The sequence below is a fragment of the Macrosteles quadrilineatus genome, unplaced genomic scaffold (genome assembly GCF_028750875.1).
Source record: "Macrosteles quadrilineatus isolate MER2022 unplaced genomic scaffold, UCM_ALF_1.0 Scaffold_2__2_contigs__length_208266976, whole genome shotgun sequence".
NCBI lineage: Eukaryota > Metazoa > Arthropoda > Insecta > Hemiptera > Cicadellidae > Macrosteles > Macrosteles quadrilineatus.
Genome location: NW_026542595.1, coordinates 31,220,829 through 31,237,668, shown reverse-complemented (window position 1 = coordinate 31,237,668; position 16,840 = coordinate 31,220,829). Strand labels below are relative to the sequence as shown.

The 16,840-nt window shown below is 37.2% G+C and overlaps 2 protein-coding genes across 3 annotated transcripts in view; one reads left to right on the top strand and one right to left on the bottom strand.

Annotated features, from left to right (window-relative positions):
• The window catches only part of LOC128987980 (clarin-3), a 46,029-nt gene extending 39,997 nt beyond the window's left edge, over positions 1 to 6,032 (top strand). Inside the window, exons 4-5 of the mRNA XM_054409141.1 lie at positions 1,040 to 1,175; positions 5,831 to 6,032. Coding sequence (XP_054265116.1) covers positions 1,040 to 1,175; positions 5,831 to 5,966 — 272 coding nt within the window. The 3' untranslated portion in view covers positions 5,967 to 6,032. The remainder of the gene's footprint in view (positions 1 to 1,039; positions 1,176 to 5,830) is intronic.
• A 6,317-nt stretch (positions 6,033 to 12,349) lies between these two features.
• LOC128984043 (eukaryotic translation initiation factor 3 subunit A) overlaps positions 12,350 to 16,840 on the bottom strand; it is a 48,760-nt gene continuing 44,269 nt past the window's right edge. The window contains exon 18 of one of the 2 annotated variants that reach the window (XM_054403326.1): positions 12,350 to 12,658. In XM_054403326.1, coding sequence (XP_054259301.1) covers positions 12,609 to 12,658 — 50 coding nt within the window. In that variant the 3' untranslated portion in view covers positions 12,350 to 12,608. The remainder of the gene's footprint in view (positions 12,659 to 16,840) is intronic. The other variant, XR_008489977.1, reaches the window with a different exon arrangement.

Below are 16,840 nucleotides of genomic sequence, written 5' to 3'. Positions count from 1 at the left end.
CAGATTTGATTTACGTAGCTAAATAAGGATGTAACAAATAACACTTTATCTAAACAATCCGTCGGTGGATCCATTTCATAAATGGCAAACTTAAACAGGTCCACGACATAGGAAGTGGTGAAGGAAGTAATAAAGGCGAGCAGTGCGGAGTGTAGGAACTGTTTGTAGCAGTTAGATAAATGCATCTTAAATACTAAAATGCTATGGGAAGGGAGGGAGACACATCCAATACGTAAGAAGTGGTGAAGGAAGTAGTAAAAGCCAGCATTGCGGAGTGTGGGAACCGTTTGTGGCAGTTAGATGAATGTATCTGCAATCCTAAAATGCTATGTGAAGGGAGGGAAACAGGTCCATGACGTAGGAAGTGGTGAAGGAAGTAGTAAAGGTGAGCAGTGCGGAGTGTAGGAACTGTTTGTAGCAGTTAGATAAATGCATCTAAAATACTAAAATGCTATGGGAAGAGAGGGAAACACATCCAATACGTAAGAAGTGATGAAGGAAGTAGTAAAGGCCAGCATTGCGGATGAGTGTGGGAACCGTTTGTGGCAATTAGATGAATGTATCTGCAATCCTAAAATGCTATGTGAAGGGAGGGAAACAAGGTACATGACGTAGGAAGTGGTGAAGGAAGTAGTAAAGGTGAACAGTCCGTAGTATGGGAACCGTCTGTGGCAGTTAGATTAACGTATCTAAAATACTAAAATAATATGGGAAGGAAGGGAAAGCTGTTATAATCCTTCAATATTTTAGGTGTAAATTTTTTTCTGTGTCATTGGCAACCTTAGTTTTTAAGGCAGATGTATTTTTTTTTTTTTATAAATAAATTCTCTCTAATTTGGATTTTACTTTCATTTTTTGAAAACATGTAAAAATATCTACCAGTGCAAGTCACAGGCTGCCTTTTACTGGACAAGAACAGTTGTAACAGCAGTGTTAGTGTTAGTAAAAAATAACATCTGCTAACATCCTTGTCAATGTCAGTGTAGAATGTCCTTATTTCTTTGTCCTTATGTCATTTATTATTTTTTTTTTTTTGCAGTGATATTCCAGTGTACAGCAATTGGATTCTGGATAGCCCAGTTTTACGAGAGACTGCAGTACAACGTTTTAGGACTGGAGGAAAAGAGCAACTATTGGACCTCTCAAGGGATGGCCTCCTTTGGTTTCTCTTTCTGGTAAGGCAATGTAGTAATAGAAATGGATAAGTAATAAATAGTGGTTCTGCCAATATTAATTTTGATAAATATTACCTAGATAGTCTAGATATAGGATGTGAATCAACAAAGAAAGTCTATAAATCAGTTTGAAACAGACTAGCATGCTATGATTTTTCAATTAATAACCACACAAAAGAGGAGAGATGGCGGGAGCGAGAGATATTCTTAATTTCCCTGTAATCACGGGAGGTGAATAAAGTTCCACTAGGAGAGCGGGAGATGATCTGGATAGGCCAGTGACAATCAATGTCGTGACTACATTATTTATCATGCGAGCAGATAGAAGACCAAGTCTCAGAGAGAATGAAAGGGAAAAATATTGTTCCATTTTCTCCAGTCCCGTAACAGCTAACACTGGTCTTGAGTTTGTGGCTATTACATTGTGTCTTCTCTGGCTAAAGAGACCCTTCCCTATTCACGTCAATGAGCATAGCCATTTCATTAATTTAAAAATAACCAAAATCTTGTGAATTTTTTGTCACCTCTAAAATTTAATCATATTGGAAAACAATACCTATGTTTTTTTTACTTAAAGAGCTAGTCCCTGGAACTTTCTTTTTGGTGTGGGAAGGGGGTCGGTTGGCTAAGTTTAGAGGGGATGGGGGTAATGAAAGGGGCTGATACATTTTACACACAGGCCTGAGGCTCATGAGGACGGACAAATAATATATACAAGGGTAAAAAGCCCAATAAATAATATATTACGTTGCTAGTCAGGAAATCAGTGTTTACAGGACGAGTGTGGTCGGTCCCTTGGGCAGTGCCAAATTTAGGGTACTTGCGGCCCTAGGCCCTACCCCTGTGGTGGAAATTGCTTGCGATCGCGGAAGTAATCGTGAATATCTCCTATGCATCAAGGGGACATTATCATCGACACCAGTGATCGTGGATGAAATCGTGGGTATCTCTCCTAAATCATGTCAAAGCCATTATAGGTATCCGTGACCGCGGCAAAGTCATGAACATTCCCCGCGGGCTGTAACAAAGGTGCATCATCTTTGACACTTGCGACCGCAGTGAAATCAAGATAATATCCCATGAGCTGTAACCTTGAGGACATCATCACCGTCACCCTTGACAGCAGTAAAATCGTGAACACCTCCCGCGGGCCACAATCACGGGGACATCATCACCGTCACCCGCAGCCGTGGCAAAGTCGTGTTAAATAGTCTCCTGTGGACTGCAATAATGAGGACATCATCATTGTCACCCACGGCCGTGGTGAAATCTTAAACACCCCCCTCGGGAAGCCATCACGAGGCCATCATCATTGACACCCCCAGCCCCAGGCGAAAACGCAAAAATCTCCCGCGGGCCGCAATCACAGACATCATCATTGACACTTGCGACCTCCGTGAAATCGTGAACATTTCTGCGGGCCGCAATCACGGGGACATCATCATTGACGCTCGCGGCCGCGGCGAAATCATGAACATCTCCCGCGGGCTGCAATCACGGGGACATCATCATTGACACTCACGGCCGCGGCGAAATCATGAACATCTCCCGTGGGCCGCAACCACTGGGACATCATCTTCAACACTCGTGACCGCGGCGAAATCGTGAGCATCTCCCACGGCCCGCAATCACGGCAACATTATCATCAACGCCCACGGCCGCAGCAAAATCATGAACATATCCCGCGGGCCCCAATCACTGGGACATCATCTTCAACACTCGCGACCGCGGCAAAATCGTGAACATCTCCCACAGCCGCAATCACGGGTCATCATCATAGACACCCACGGCTGCGGCGAAATAATGAACATCTCTGGTGGGCCGCAATCACTGAGACATCATCTTCAACACTCGCGACCATGGCGAAATCGTGAACATCTCCCACGGGCTTCAATCACAGGGACATCATCATCGACACCCACGGCCGCGGCGAAATAATGAACATCTCCCACGAGCCGCAATCACTGAGACATCATCTTCAACACTCGCGACCACGGCGAAATCGTGAACATCTCCCACGGGCCGCAATCACAGTAACATTATCATCCTCACCTGCAATCGCGGCAAACTGATGGTTTAAAAAAATGTTTTTTCAATTGTCTGCGGCCCTACTGGGAAAACGTAACGCACCCATTGTAATACATGGGTCAGTGCCGCTACGTACACTGACTTGTGGAGCCCATCTGCGGCCGTCTTGTTTTCGCTGCATTGAGTCAGCGTTCCATGTTTATAGTTCTATGGGTGTACTGAAGGAAAGGGTCCTGCTGGGAGTGCTGGAGGGAGGGCAATGTTAAGGTTTTCAAAATTGGGGTTTCAGTTTCTAACTAAATGATTTATACAGTTTCTACCTTACCTTTCAATTGTTATTTAATCTTTGTGTGCTTTGTATTGTTTTGGGTTTTAATAAAGTTGGGTTTTGTAAGCGAGTGAGTGAAAATTTAAAAACGTACGTTTTCATGTCCCTGGCCTTTTACTTCGTAGATACTGGATTTGTAGTTTATTATTATGTGTTTTAATATTTTTTGGGACGGGGGCAACATGCTACACACATTTATTTGGTTTTAAATAGGTTCTAGGTATTTTTTTCGTATTTTTAAAGTCTCGAAATTCACGACCATGACGTGTCCCTAGGGTACATTTACAAACTTTCACGCTGTTTTTAGACTAATTATTCATGCCGAAATATATAAAGCCATTATTTTTATGTCATCAATGGTTATTAAACTTACAAAAAAGGAGCATATTATAATTTTATTGTCATTACAAACTGACTACCATGACAAAATAAGTCTGTCCCTCGATTTGGCGTCACGACCATTTGGGAAAAATTTTCAACTTTGGAGCACGACAGTGGCAAGCCTGGCGTGGATGGAGTCAGTTGGTTTTAGAGACTAGTTCGGGGTGTATGTCAGGATTGTAGTGCCAGTCGTTTCGAGTTGAAAGGAGGAATTACAAGATTAATAAAGGAAAGATTGTGTTTTTTGTAATTTTGGTGTGTCCATGACCGTACGTAGTCATTCGATGAAGTAGACATTGGTGTTAATCTTTGTTTATAAGATATTTCAATTGCTAGATTAACCTAGAAGTCCACTTTGTATCCTCGAACATGAGGTGCAGGGCTACCGCCAGAACAGAGCCAAATAACACGTAATTTCACGACCAAAGTTTCACGACGATCGCGGGTTTTTTCACGACCAATCCAGCCTTATGGATTATAGTGTGTTTGGTCGTGACAATAACTTTAATTTAATTGTAAATTGAACAGTTTAGTTCAATTGAAACACATATTTTTATTGTAACTAACAGGATAATTGAAGGATTGTTTGGAAAGATTTAGATTATTCCAGACAATTCACGACCGTACCGCTTGTCCCTGACCATCACGTTTATGATTTCTATCATAAAAATTTCAAAAATTAAAATATCGTCATATTTCAATGTTTTATACACAAAAGAAGCACACCTCTATACAAACATAACGATTTTTCGGGTCTCAGGTAAGTTTTTTCGGAGTTATACAAACTTAAAAAGATTTTATTGGCTTTTTTCAATTTTTTGAGTTTTTTTATTTTTTTCTAGAAAGACCAAATATACCAAAAGCTCAGTGACCTTTTTATTGTATAATGGTCATAAAAGTAAATAAGTTTATAGCAAAACATAGTTATAAAAATAATATTAACTATTTTAAATATTCATTTAAACGTGCGTTATGGTCGTGACAGGATTTTGTGTTTTTCCACTAAAGATGCTCTTTTAAAAAGAAACTACCAAAGATATTGTGTTACCATGGACATTCTATGAAACTTCAAATGTTAATGAAATAAAAATAAAAATAAAAGTTTTGAAAAAAGGGGAAAAGAATTTGCAAAGTGCTTTTCCTGAAAACGTACGTTTTTAAATTTTCACTCGAGTACTGAGTTTTATTACTGAGCTACGGGACCCAAAGTAACAGTGGGTACCTCCAGTAGAGAGGGACCTTCTGTTACAGTACAGTAAACACATTTTGTACAAGTGACATACGGTATCTTTTACCATTTACCTACAATAAGGTAACAATAAAAAAAAAACTCAGAAACCGTAAATATATGTTTCCACCAATGGACTTAATCACTACTCATAACTTCTCTGAGTGTTCATGTTATCGTTTGTAACCACTCACTACTAATAGAATATTTGACTACCTACTATCAAACATTGTTGTAATTTTAATCTTTTTGAAATAGTTCAATGTAAAGTTTAATGTAATGACTGCAGAAAATTGTCAAGTCTGAAAATTATTCACAAGTTTTAGTGCTATTTATATAAAATTTTATCAAAATCAGATAAATTTGGCTCGAGTTATCGTGCTAACGGAATTTGAACAGATAGAGTCTTTGGTCTTTTGAGGCTATCAAAACAAAAAAGTAAATTGGTCCCAAGTCCAGGTTTTACCATGAACCTACGGGAATAGCTTATTCGCTAAAACCTGGACAAATCCATTACGTAGTCCCACTGACTAAAGACTAAAGTACCGTACTTGATAATCACTTCTCGTAACTTCTAAGAGAGGTTAAGAGGTTATTTTTTTGTTCATAAAACCACTCATTGCCAAATATAATCACATTACTAGACCACACTCCAGTTTTCAGTACTGTAGAGGTTTCATCTGCTTACAGGCTGGCAGTCGTCGCTGCTGTCGTCCACATTGTCAACCTAATCTTCATTTACATGGGAACAAAGGAGTCTAGAGCTAAGGCCGCCTCAATACCAGTTCTTGAGGAAAAAGGAAATGGAGCTATTATGCTCTACTGACTCACTATGCCATCTTGTAAATATTCTTGTAAAGTTATTTCTAATAAAGTATTTTTAGTTTTCGTGTGTGTGACTTATAATTTTTTATCAAATTTGATCTTGAAGCAAAACAAAACAGTAAAAAATAGAGTTCGCCCCGTGGTATAAAACTTGACCAAAAGTATGTATTGTGCAAACTTCTCTATTTTCACCCCACGTTGTAAAACATGTGATTGGAATTTCTTCCATTTGTTTTGATTTTCTGTTTCTATTTTGTTATTATTTCGTCACCAACATGGCAAACTACAAGGTCCATGTTAATTTTTTTATTTGAAATTTGTTTTTCATGCTTAATTTGAGCCTATTTTAATTTATAAAGGGATTCTGCACATCTACAGGCATAAATATTTATAACAGTATGCGTAGATTTTCCCTGCAATGCACAGGAGCTGAGAAAATTTTTTTTCAATAAACATGCTTGTCTGTTAATATAGAGGGTGTTGAAAAAGTCTTAACGCACCCCAAAATAAATTAAACTGCGTAAGATAAAATTGTTCAACTTCAACACAAGGGCGTAGCACAACGTTAGGGGGTAAACCCCCCCCGCCCCCGAAATGTAGTAGTTAAATTAACACTAGGTTTAAATGTCAATTTAAATTAAAAATCAATTTCAAAATTTTTTAAATCAAAACTTAAATTTACACATACAGCTACGTAGTCCTGAAAATGTAGAAGCTGCTGTTGATCACTTTGTTGACTGTATTCAAAATTCTGCCAAAGAATCCGGGGACGATGAAACTGCCCCGATATTTTAGGTAAGTTTTAAATGATGAAACTGCCCCGCTCATTACAGAGTATCAAGAAGGGTCACCTCGTCATACTCGAAATGCTGAAATTGCCCCGAGCGCCCGGCCAGGTAGCCGCTACGGGTCTGGGGAAAAGGGAATTTCTGTTGTCCCTACGTTATGTCAGTGACTGCAGTCTTCTAATAACTACCACCAATATCAGGAATTACCCTACTAGCTGATTTTAGGTTAGGTATTGGTACAGAAACAAAAAAGAGGGAATTATTGTTGTCCCTGCGTTCTATCAGTGACTGAATTCTTCTAAAACTGGCACCAATATCAGAAATTTCTAGCTTTTTAAGGTTGGGTTAGGTTAGGTTAGGTTAGTTTAGGTTAGGTTAGGTTAGGTTATGTTAGGTTGGGTTAGGTTAAGTTAGGTTAGGTTAGGTTAGTTTAGGTTGGGTTAGGTATTGGTACAGAAACAATTGGCTTGGTAGGAAAAGCAGTCGACGGCAGTTAACTGCAGAAGAACTTAGAAGACTGCAGTCACTGACAGGACCCAGGGACAAAAATTATTCCCTTTTATCCCCATTCCTGTAGCAACTACCTTGCCGGGTGCTCGGGGTAGTTTCAGCATTTCTAGTCTTGCGAGGCGACCCTTGCTAATCCTTTTTAATGAGCGGGGCAGTTTCATCGTTTCAAAAGTACCAAAAACGTCGGGGCAGTTTCACTACGCCCAAAGAATCCACACCTCTACCTAATTGTGAAAGATTGGAGAAAATAGGCCTAGGCTACCCAATTCATATCAAGAATAAGATAGCAGAAAAGAGACGACTCAGAAGAATTTGGCAAAACTCAAGAAACCCAAAACCGAGCAGCACGGAATTTGAAAAGATTATTGTACGACACAAAAACCGATGGTTTGAAGAATATACTCAATCTTTGTCGGCTACGGAAGCATTTCTCTTTAATTCTATATATTGAGACTAGACCACATACCTGCTCAATTTAAGAAAGCCCAATTAATTGTCATACCAAAACCAGGAAAACCTCCTCATGAAATCACTTCCTACAGACCTATAAGTCTCTTTGCCTATAGTGTCTTAAGTTGTTTGAGAAATTGTTCCTCAAAAGACTACAAGCTCTTTTTGAAGAAGACGACGTCATTGAAGGACACCAATTCGGGTTTAGACGGAGACATGACACCGTGGAACAGGTCCATAGGGTTGTTCATACAATTCGAAACTGTTTGGAAAACAAACAATTTTGTTGTGCGGCTGCTTTCCTTGATGTCAGTCAGGCATTTGACTGTAGTTTGGCTATGGTAAATAAATAGTAAAGCATTTGACTTTGAAAGTATGGCACTCTGGCTTACTATTCAAAATTAAGAAGTTACTACCCTATTCAGTTTTTCCTATTTTAAAATCATATCTTACCAACAGAACTTTTCAAATTAAACATCAAAATTACTTAACTGACCTTTACTCTATAGAATCCTTGGACCATACTTGTATATTCTCTATACATCGGATCTACCAGAAAGTGTAAACACTATAGTTGCTACATTTGCGGATGACACGGCGATTTTATATGTCCACGACAATCCAGCTCAAGCTACAGCAAATTTACAGCTAAACTTGGATGAAATTTCACATTGGTTTAAAACATGGAGGTTCAAAATTAATGAAAATAAATCAGCACACATTACATTTACCTTAAATCAGGCTACATGTCCTCCAGTATCCATGAACAATATTCACCTCCCTCAAGTAACAGAAATAAAATACATGCACTTAGATGCAAAGCTTAATTGGAAGGCACATATCTGGACTAAAAGACAACATCTAAATTTAAAAACAACTAAACTTAATTGGCTTCTTGGATCTAAATCAAAACTCAGTACACAAAATAAATTGTTACTGTACAAAACAGTTCTAAAACCAATTTGGACTTATGGTATTCAGCTTTGGGGATCAGCAAGTACCTCAAACATTGAAATTATTCAACGTTACCAATCAAAATTATTACGTTTTTTAATGAGTTAAGTAACTAGACAGGGTATGGGAATACCTGCAAGACGTGGAAGAGTATCCAGGAATTGTTTTTGTTTTCCGTTTTTATAATGAGTGAAGTAACTAGACAGGGTAGAGGAAGACCTGCAAGACGTGGAGGAGTATCCTGGAATTCAACTGACACAAGAAATGCTGAAAGAGAACCTCATGTAAGGTCTAACTATGAAATAAATCCACAAGCTGGTTTACAACCTGCCTTCAGAACAACCTTCAGAGGAACGCTGGAAAATGTGTTGAGTGTTGTTTCTCACAATATAATAGGTCCTCAAAACGGCACTTGCATGCGTTGTGGCGCATTTCACTTCGCAGAGGAGACGGACATTTCAACGCATGTTGCCACAATGGACTCATTAACATGCCACAATTATTGTTCCTTAATTATGGACTATGACCCCTACAGGCCACTAGTAAACTTTAAAGAAAAACTATTGAATAGAAATTCAATTCTGTACACTAAGTAACAAATCAGATTGTAAAGTAACCCATCTAGATCACAACAAATGATAACTATAGCTAAATATCAGCTGACTCCTAGAGCCTGAATCTCTGGTGATAAATGTTTGTCAAAACCAAAAGATTTGAAAATACCAATTTAAGAGAGTAATTACACATAATAATTATTTCCATCAAAACTTTATTCAGGGGTGCCCATCCCCCCCTAGACTCATGACGCACCCCCCCCCCCAATTGAGCAACAGCCCCCCCACCATAAATGATGTACACAACATTATTCCCCCGCCCAGTACTATTTGTAAAACTATAAAAGAAGTTTTATAATTTTTTTAGATATTTAAAATTCAAACCCAGTGGATATGAATAAAGTTATAGGTTTGTCTGTACATTGCTCAGAATTATACATATTTTGGGTTATTTGTGTTTTATACATTGAAGAAGTTGAAACATGTCTTATCTCTATTTATGTCCGTCTGTAACGGCCCAGAAGGCATTTTTATGCAGCCTTCTCTAAAGAAAACTAGAGTACCGATTATGATTCTAATGGTTTAATTGTATCCACAGGATTGCCGAGAGAGTCCTTATAGCCATTAAAAGGCCTCACTATTTTGGAAATAAAACAACGGACGATAAAAAACACAATTTTGTGTGATTTTCTAGTTTATTTTCTCCATGTTTACTACATACGTCATTAATTTATGAAATGCTAATAATCTGTTAAGAGAACACGTCATATATGAAGTTATGAACAGCTGTTTTGATAAAGATTCCTTTTCCTAGTTGTCACTTATATGTTTACATAAATGTTGTTTACGAATGCTGTGTAGGCCCCAACCATTTCCGATCATGTTTGTAACCATTTACGATCACGTTTGTAAGCAAATCCAAAACCAAGTGAGATTAATAACCGTGTGTGGCTTTGGCTTACATAACGGGTTTGATTGATCACGGGTACTAATATGTAACTGTAAATTGAATTAAATAACTAGCCATCATCCAGGTCGGGAACCGGAGATTCTGTGTTTCAAGTTGTACTTGAATTTTGATTACAGGGAAAAGACCGTGAATCAGTGTTGTACAGGACTGGAAAACTTATCTTTCTATATAAATAAAATTAGAGTTTTATAAGTCACTTCAATATAAGGAATTTTTTATTGCCAGAATATCCATATAGCGTTCGTAACCTCTGCTTAACGAATTGTCAGCGTCTTTTCTCGATATAACGATCCGGATCCCCTCTCCCTCCCTTTAGAAACATCACAGCCAGAGGCGGCGTTTACTTTCATAAGGAATATTTATCAAAATTATAAAATATAATTATATCAATAATAAATCTAGATTTCGTCCCCCCACCTCTCAAGCCCAATCGCCGCCACTGATCACAGTTCCTTTGATGAAAATGAAATGGAAACAACGCTTGCGCCAACAATCGTCTGCTCCGTTTTACACTTCTGTCTGCTGTGCGCTATGTTACAACAGATTTCAGATACAACAGCTGGGGAATGATGACGATATAATGCTTAGTAAACTGTGATTGAGTGATTAGTATCCATGGTAACTTAAATAAGGCTGTGATTGGCCAATGAGTAGGCCTAAATATGGCGACATGTTGAATTTGTGTATGAATTGAAGAGAAACCTATTAAAGAACAAAGAAAAAGAATAACAAGATTGTTCTCGTTACATTCTTTTTTAAGAGTGTTTTAATTATCTCTAAATATAATTTTACACTTTTTTTATTACTTATCTATCAATTCCTATGCTGTGATACAGCACCTATCGGTAGCCTATCTGTCTATCATGAGCAGTACCTTATAACACTTTCTAAAGGTTCCTTTAATATTTACGTTATTTATAGCAATGCAATGTTTGGCTGGTGATTAGTAGAGTTTGAGTTAGCTATAATTTTAAACGTTGCCGTTTGTACAACTGAACCAAGATAAATGATTTGAAATTTACAATAATAATGTTATTGCACAATAATAATGATTGTGCAATAATAATGATTGTGCAATATTGAATTTTGTTTATAAAAATGATAATCGTGACGTTAATGGCTGTTTACAGCGTTTTAATGAGTTTGTCATATGTTTTTATAATATATTGGATTAACCGTATTTTTCATTACCCCCCCCTCTCACTATTAACTCAGGTAATCTAGTATCTACACAATAGTGTAAAGTATTGTAGCCTATGCTACTTGATTGTATTTTAACGAGCTTTATGTCAACAAAGCGTTCTGTGCTAAGTCGCGGTGTAGCTGGACGTGTCTGTACCACGCGTTATCTTTTATCTATCACAGCAGTTGAGCCATTCGGTGCCCTCCCTCTTAGATCTCACGTCTTGCTAATCTTAAATAATAACTTCCTACACGAATCCCAAACTATCCTAAAATCCTATTTTAACTAATTGAATTCAATAATATAACTATTGTTATTAATTAATCCACTTTCTATCTGGCGACTTCCGTAATATATTTTGGATTGTCGTCACGTTGAACACTGTTGCAATTAGCTTTAGCCAACCCCCCCCCCATTTGAATTTTTTGAGCCCCCCCCCAAGAATTTCAATGACGCAGTCTGCGTCACAGCCCCCCCTTGTGGGCACCCCTGCTTTATTGCATCAGATAATTTAACAAAAAGCATAACCTTCCCTTATTTAAGTATTTGAAACAATATGACATCTTAATGATATAAAACATGATATTAGTATTACCACAGCGTCCTCTAAAACAATACTGAGATGAGACAAAAGTGGCAACACTGAAACAGCTGTTGCAATGCTTATATATATTCTTTTGTTATTACTGTTACCGGCCGCGGCCAGTGTATTGCCACACAGCCTTGTTTTAGAGGAGGCTGGTATTACAAAACTGATGATGATTGTAGTTACACAACCCAAATAACATACCAACTGGGGTATCAAAAGGCTTAAAAATGATTAATACAAATAATATATTAGGAAAATGTGATGTTTATATTAGCAGTCCATAGAAAGTCCAAAGGATTATAATATACATTATCAGTCTATTTAAAATACTTATTATGTTTGCAAAAAATGAATACAAATAAGAAAAGGAAAGTAATAAATCGTGATAATTGATTGACAGATATCTTTATTTAGTAAATTTTGATCCTTGAACAAAACACTAAGCAATTACTACCCAAATCCCAAAAGCAATAACTTTGAAAGTTGTTGCAAACTGTTTAACTAATATTTTAATACAAATTTTAACTTGTTAACCAACAAACCCAACTGATTATCATGTAACATGTTTACATGATAATCACATTGTGGCTGAATAAAATCCTTAATCTAAAAGAAAGCTGGGTAAATGACATTTGAAGTTTATGATTAGCGCCGACTGACTTTCTTCCAACTGCTGTCTTCTTCCTCGGCTGGGGCTGCAAAAGACAACACAGGGTGAGATTAATAACAGCCAAGAACGTTACGCTACATGGCTACATTAAAAATTCCTTTGTTTGTAATTCCGGCTGGGCTATAGCCTATAAATAATTATGTTGAAACTAAATTTTATCCTAATAGTTTTTATTCTCAGGCTATAAACTAATTAATGTAAATTATAGTACTATTTTGGACTTTACAAGTAGAGAGTACATAGAGTAAAATATAAATATTTTTAGAAAGGATTAATCGAGGAACTAAGTTTATAATACCTTTCCCCTCATTTAAGTTTTTTTAAAGCAGCTTTTTCTTAAAATTGGTGCAATCATACACAAAGAATCCAAGAGAATATGAAAACAATAAATCATTATTCCCACAATAATTATAACTACTTATTAACTTTTTTTATATTCAAAGTGAACGTGTAGCATTAACATAAAAGTTATTATTTGAAAGATATTTACAGGTTATTAATTTTATATCAAAATAAAACAATATTTATTTCTGGGGAAATAGATAATTTGAAAAAAAAAACATTTAGATGCTAGTACAGTAGACTCTCGCGCATCCGGACTAATGTGGCAGGCGTCCGGTCCAGATTACGAAAAATCCGGACTATCGAGAATCGAGCAAATACACAGTACTGTATATAGCCGTTTTTTCCAATTTAGTTCCAGGTCCACAGTAATGATAGCCGGGCATATGCACTTCCACCAGTAATAATCTTTACGGCTGAATTTTGTTCCAGGTCCACAGTAATGATAGCCCGGCGGATATGCACTTCCACCGGTAATAATCTTTTCGGCCGAATTTTGTTCCAGGTCCACAGTTCCACCGGTATAATTTTTTCGTCCGAATTTTGTTCCAGGTCCACAGTAATGATAGCCCGGGCATATGCACTTCCACCGGTAATAATTTTTACTGCCGTGTTATCCGATTTTTTTCATTATTCAAGGTAGTCTCGGTCCTGTTTTGCTTGGATAATCGGACTTCTACTGCACTGTGTCACTAAAAAAAATCACGATTGCCGATCCGGACTACCGGGAGTCCGGACAAGGCCGATCCGGATGAGCGAGAGTCTACTGTAGTAGGCATACCTGAAATCCTCAAGATTTAAGTTGGGCACAAGTTAATCACATTAAGTTAAATTAAGTTCACAAGTTAACTTTAGGCTAGCATAAGTTAAATTCAGTTTAAAGCATGTCAGATTTGGTCACCAGTAAAAAGCAGCATTAAATCCTCTAAAAGTAAGGATATTTATGATATGTCGGCTAATTTTATGAAAAGGATTGTCATTTTGATTGCTCCAATCTTGGCCCATCTGTTTAGCTCCTGCCTTCTGCAGGGTGTTTTTCCTGATGTACTTAAAGTATGAAGAACAGTGCCAGTATACAAGAAGGGCCCTAGGGATGTAATGGAGAGTTTTAGACCGGTATCTTTAATACCGGTGTTTGGTAAAGTATTGGAGGTGATCATGTTGAATCAGCTTTGTGACCACTTTGAGGGGAATAACCTCCTTGCCCCTATTCAACATGGTTTTCGGAGGGGAAGGTCTACAGTTACAGCTGTAGATTCTCTCCTTCAAGTAATCTTGGAAGCTTTTGAGAGCAAGTCGTCAACTGCTGTTCTTTTGTGTGATTTATCTCGTGCTTTTGACTCTGTTCCTCATGACAACTTAATTGAGAAATTTGAGAAGTCTGGCATTGGGAGGAGTGCCCTCAAGGTGGTGCAGTCTTATCTAGACAATAGATCTCAGATTGTAAGTTGGAATGGTAGCAACTCGAGTGCCATTGAGGTCAGATGTGGAGTCCCACAGGGCTCAGTGTTAGGGCTCTTCCTTTTCATTGTTACCATGAATGATCTGTATCATTGTTTTTCTCATGAGATGCTGTTGTATCAGATGACACTACTTTGTTTATGAACCATCCTGATCCTTATATTGCGTGTAATAATGTTAATGTGCTGTTTTATGCAGCCTCAGATTGGTTTTCTGGTAATAAGCTAGCACTTAATGAGGGAAAACACAAGGAATATTGTTTAGCCTAAGCAAGAAAGTACATGAGGGTAATACAGTGAAGTTGTTGGGATTCACTTTGGACTCTGAACTTGGGTGGAGTGATCACATTGATGCCCTTTGCGTAAAACTTAGTAGAGTCACTCATCTGCTTAGGAGGCTCATGTGTGAAGTTCCCCTTAATTTTGTGAGACTCGCTTTCTTCTCATTTTTCTTGTCTCAATGTCTAATTTCCATTAAGTCTAAGGAGTCTAGCTTTGTTTTAAACAAGGACCCATATGACACAAGAAGCTCCAATAGCATACATTTGACTGGCCATAGGCTAAGTTTGACTCAAAAATGTTTTCCTGTTTCAGGTATAAAGTTTTTTAACTGTCTACCTATTGAGGTACGGTCCTTGTGCACCTCTAAGTTTTGTATGGTAATAAGAAAATGGTTGTCATTAAATCCTCTGTACAAAATTGAGGATTTTTTTGAGGCTATAAGGGCTGAGCCCATTTCACTTGGAAAGGTTTTGCCTGAAACTGGTATGTAGGTTTGCTGTTTTGTTTTGCATGGCTTGCTGATTTGTTAATTTTTTTTCTGTATGGTTTGCTGTGTGAGTTTGCATTTTGTAATTTATAATTTGGAATGATTTGATTTATTTATTTAGCCGTTAAGTTATTTAATGTACGAGACAAAGCCTATTGTACATTTTGTATTGCATGGTGAATAAAGCTTTTGAATCTTTTGAAGCATTGAATTTAGCGTTTATCATAAATTGTAAATCTGCTGTAATATGCATTCACATTATCTTTTAGTTTACCTATCATAGTCTTCCACAATCGTGGCAAAGTTCTAGTCATCTTCCACGGTTGTGTAGTCATCATCATCGTTTCCCGCGATTACGGAACATTATCCGCAATCGAGACAAAATCATGAATTTTTCAATAGCGCAAACTTCACAGACACCCTTCAGCTAACAATATAAAAATTATCGAGTAACCTAAGATATGTATCGGAGAGAAGAATAGAACAATTGTATTACTTAGTTTCTTACAAAAAAAGCTTGGTTCGGCTTGAAAATTAAGCAGCTCTCACACCTTTAATCTATAGGCAAGTCATGATGGTGTCTCATGCCATCAATGGTACAAGTATCGAGATTTGAGAATCAGGTATCTATATCGAGAGTTGGTGTTGACCAATCTCTTGCATTATTTTAAAACTCATTATCCCATTTATTTATTTTCAAATAAGAATTTATAATGTAAAAATAGATCTATCCCTAGTTTGATTTGTAATTTTTTTCTTTACAAAATAGCAAATATTCTTCAACAAATTATATGCTCATGGGTTTTTATTAGTGATGGGCGGATCCAAGAAAGTGTCAGTACCGGATCTGGATCCGGATCTTGAAAAATTCAGATGAATACGTACTGTCATTAGAACGGGGGTTGAAAAAGAAAACATAATATTTACAGAAATACAATTTAAATCATACTGTTTAAAGTTAAATTGGTAATGTTTAAAGGTTGATGTAATCTATAAATTTCAATGTATGCTTGTCTGTTTGTTTGTCCTTTATGCGTTACCAAACCGGCCATCCGATCATGATGAAAATTTTGGAAGTTGTTATATACGCCCCCGGGAAGGTTTAAGTGAAGTTTGGTGCAGATCCGTCAAAAGGGTTCCGCCCCAGTGGCTCTGGAGTTTCCCATGTTAACCTTATTGAGTACTTATATTTAAATGGAATTATAGAATCTTAACAGCTGGTTCAACTAAACAATTTGATTCTGTGATGTTCAATAGCATTAATAATTTATTTTTGTAAAAAAAATACAACCGACTTCAAACGCTCTAAAAAGAATGAAATAATTTCAATAAAGTAAACTTTTGTATTAGGCAAGCTCACGTATTTAAAGTCGGCGCGGCTCTATGATGATTTTTGATACAAAATTTAAAGAGGGTGTCCATATTGCAGGTGACTATCTATAGCTAAAGGGGTTAATCTGCATGTCTTTTTCATAGTTATGCGTTAAGTGTTATTTTATTACCGTAATCAGAGATCGGCATCATAGTGGTATTAACGAGTATCTTTAAAAATATTATAACGCATTTAAATGTTTCTAACTAAGAAAAGTAACGTTTTAATACTAAACTAGCTTCTTTTCCCTATCACAATATCAAA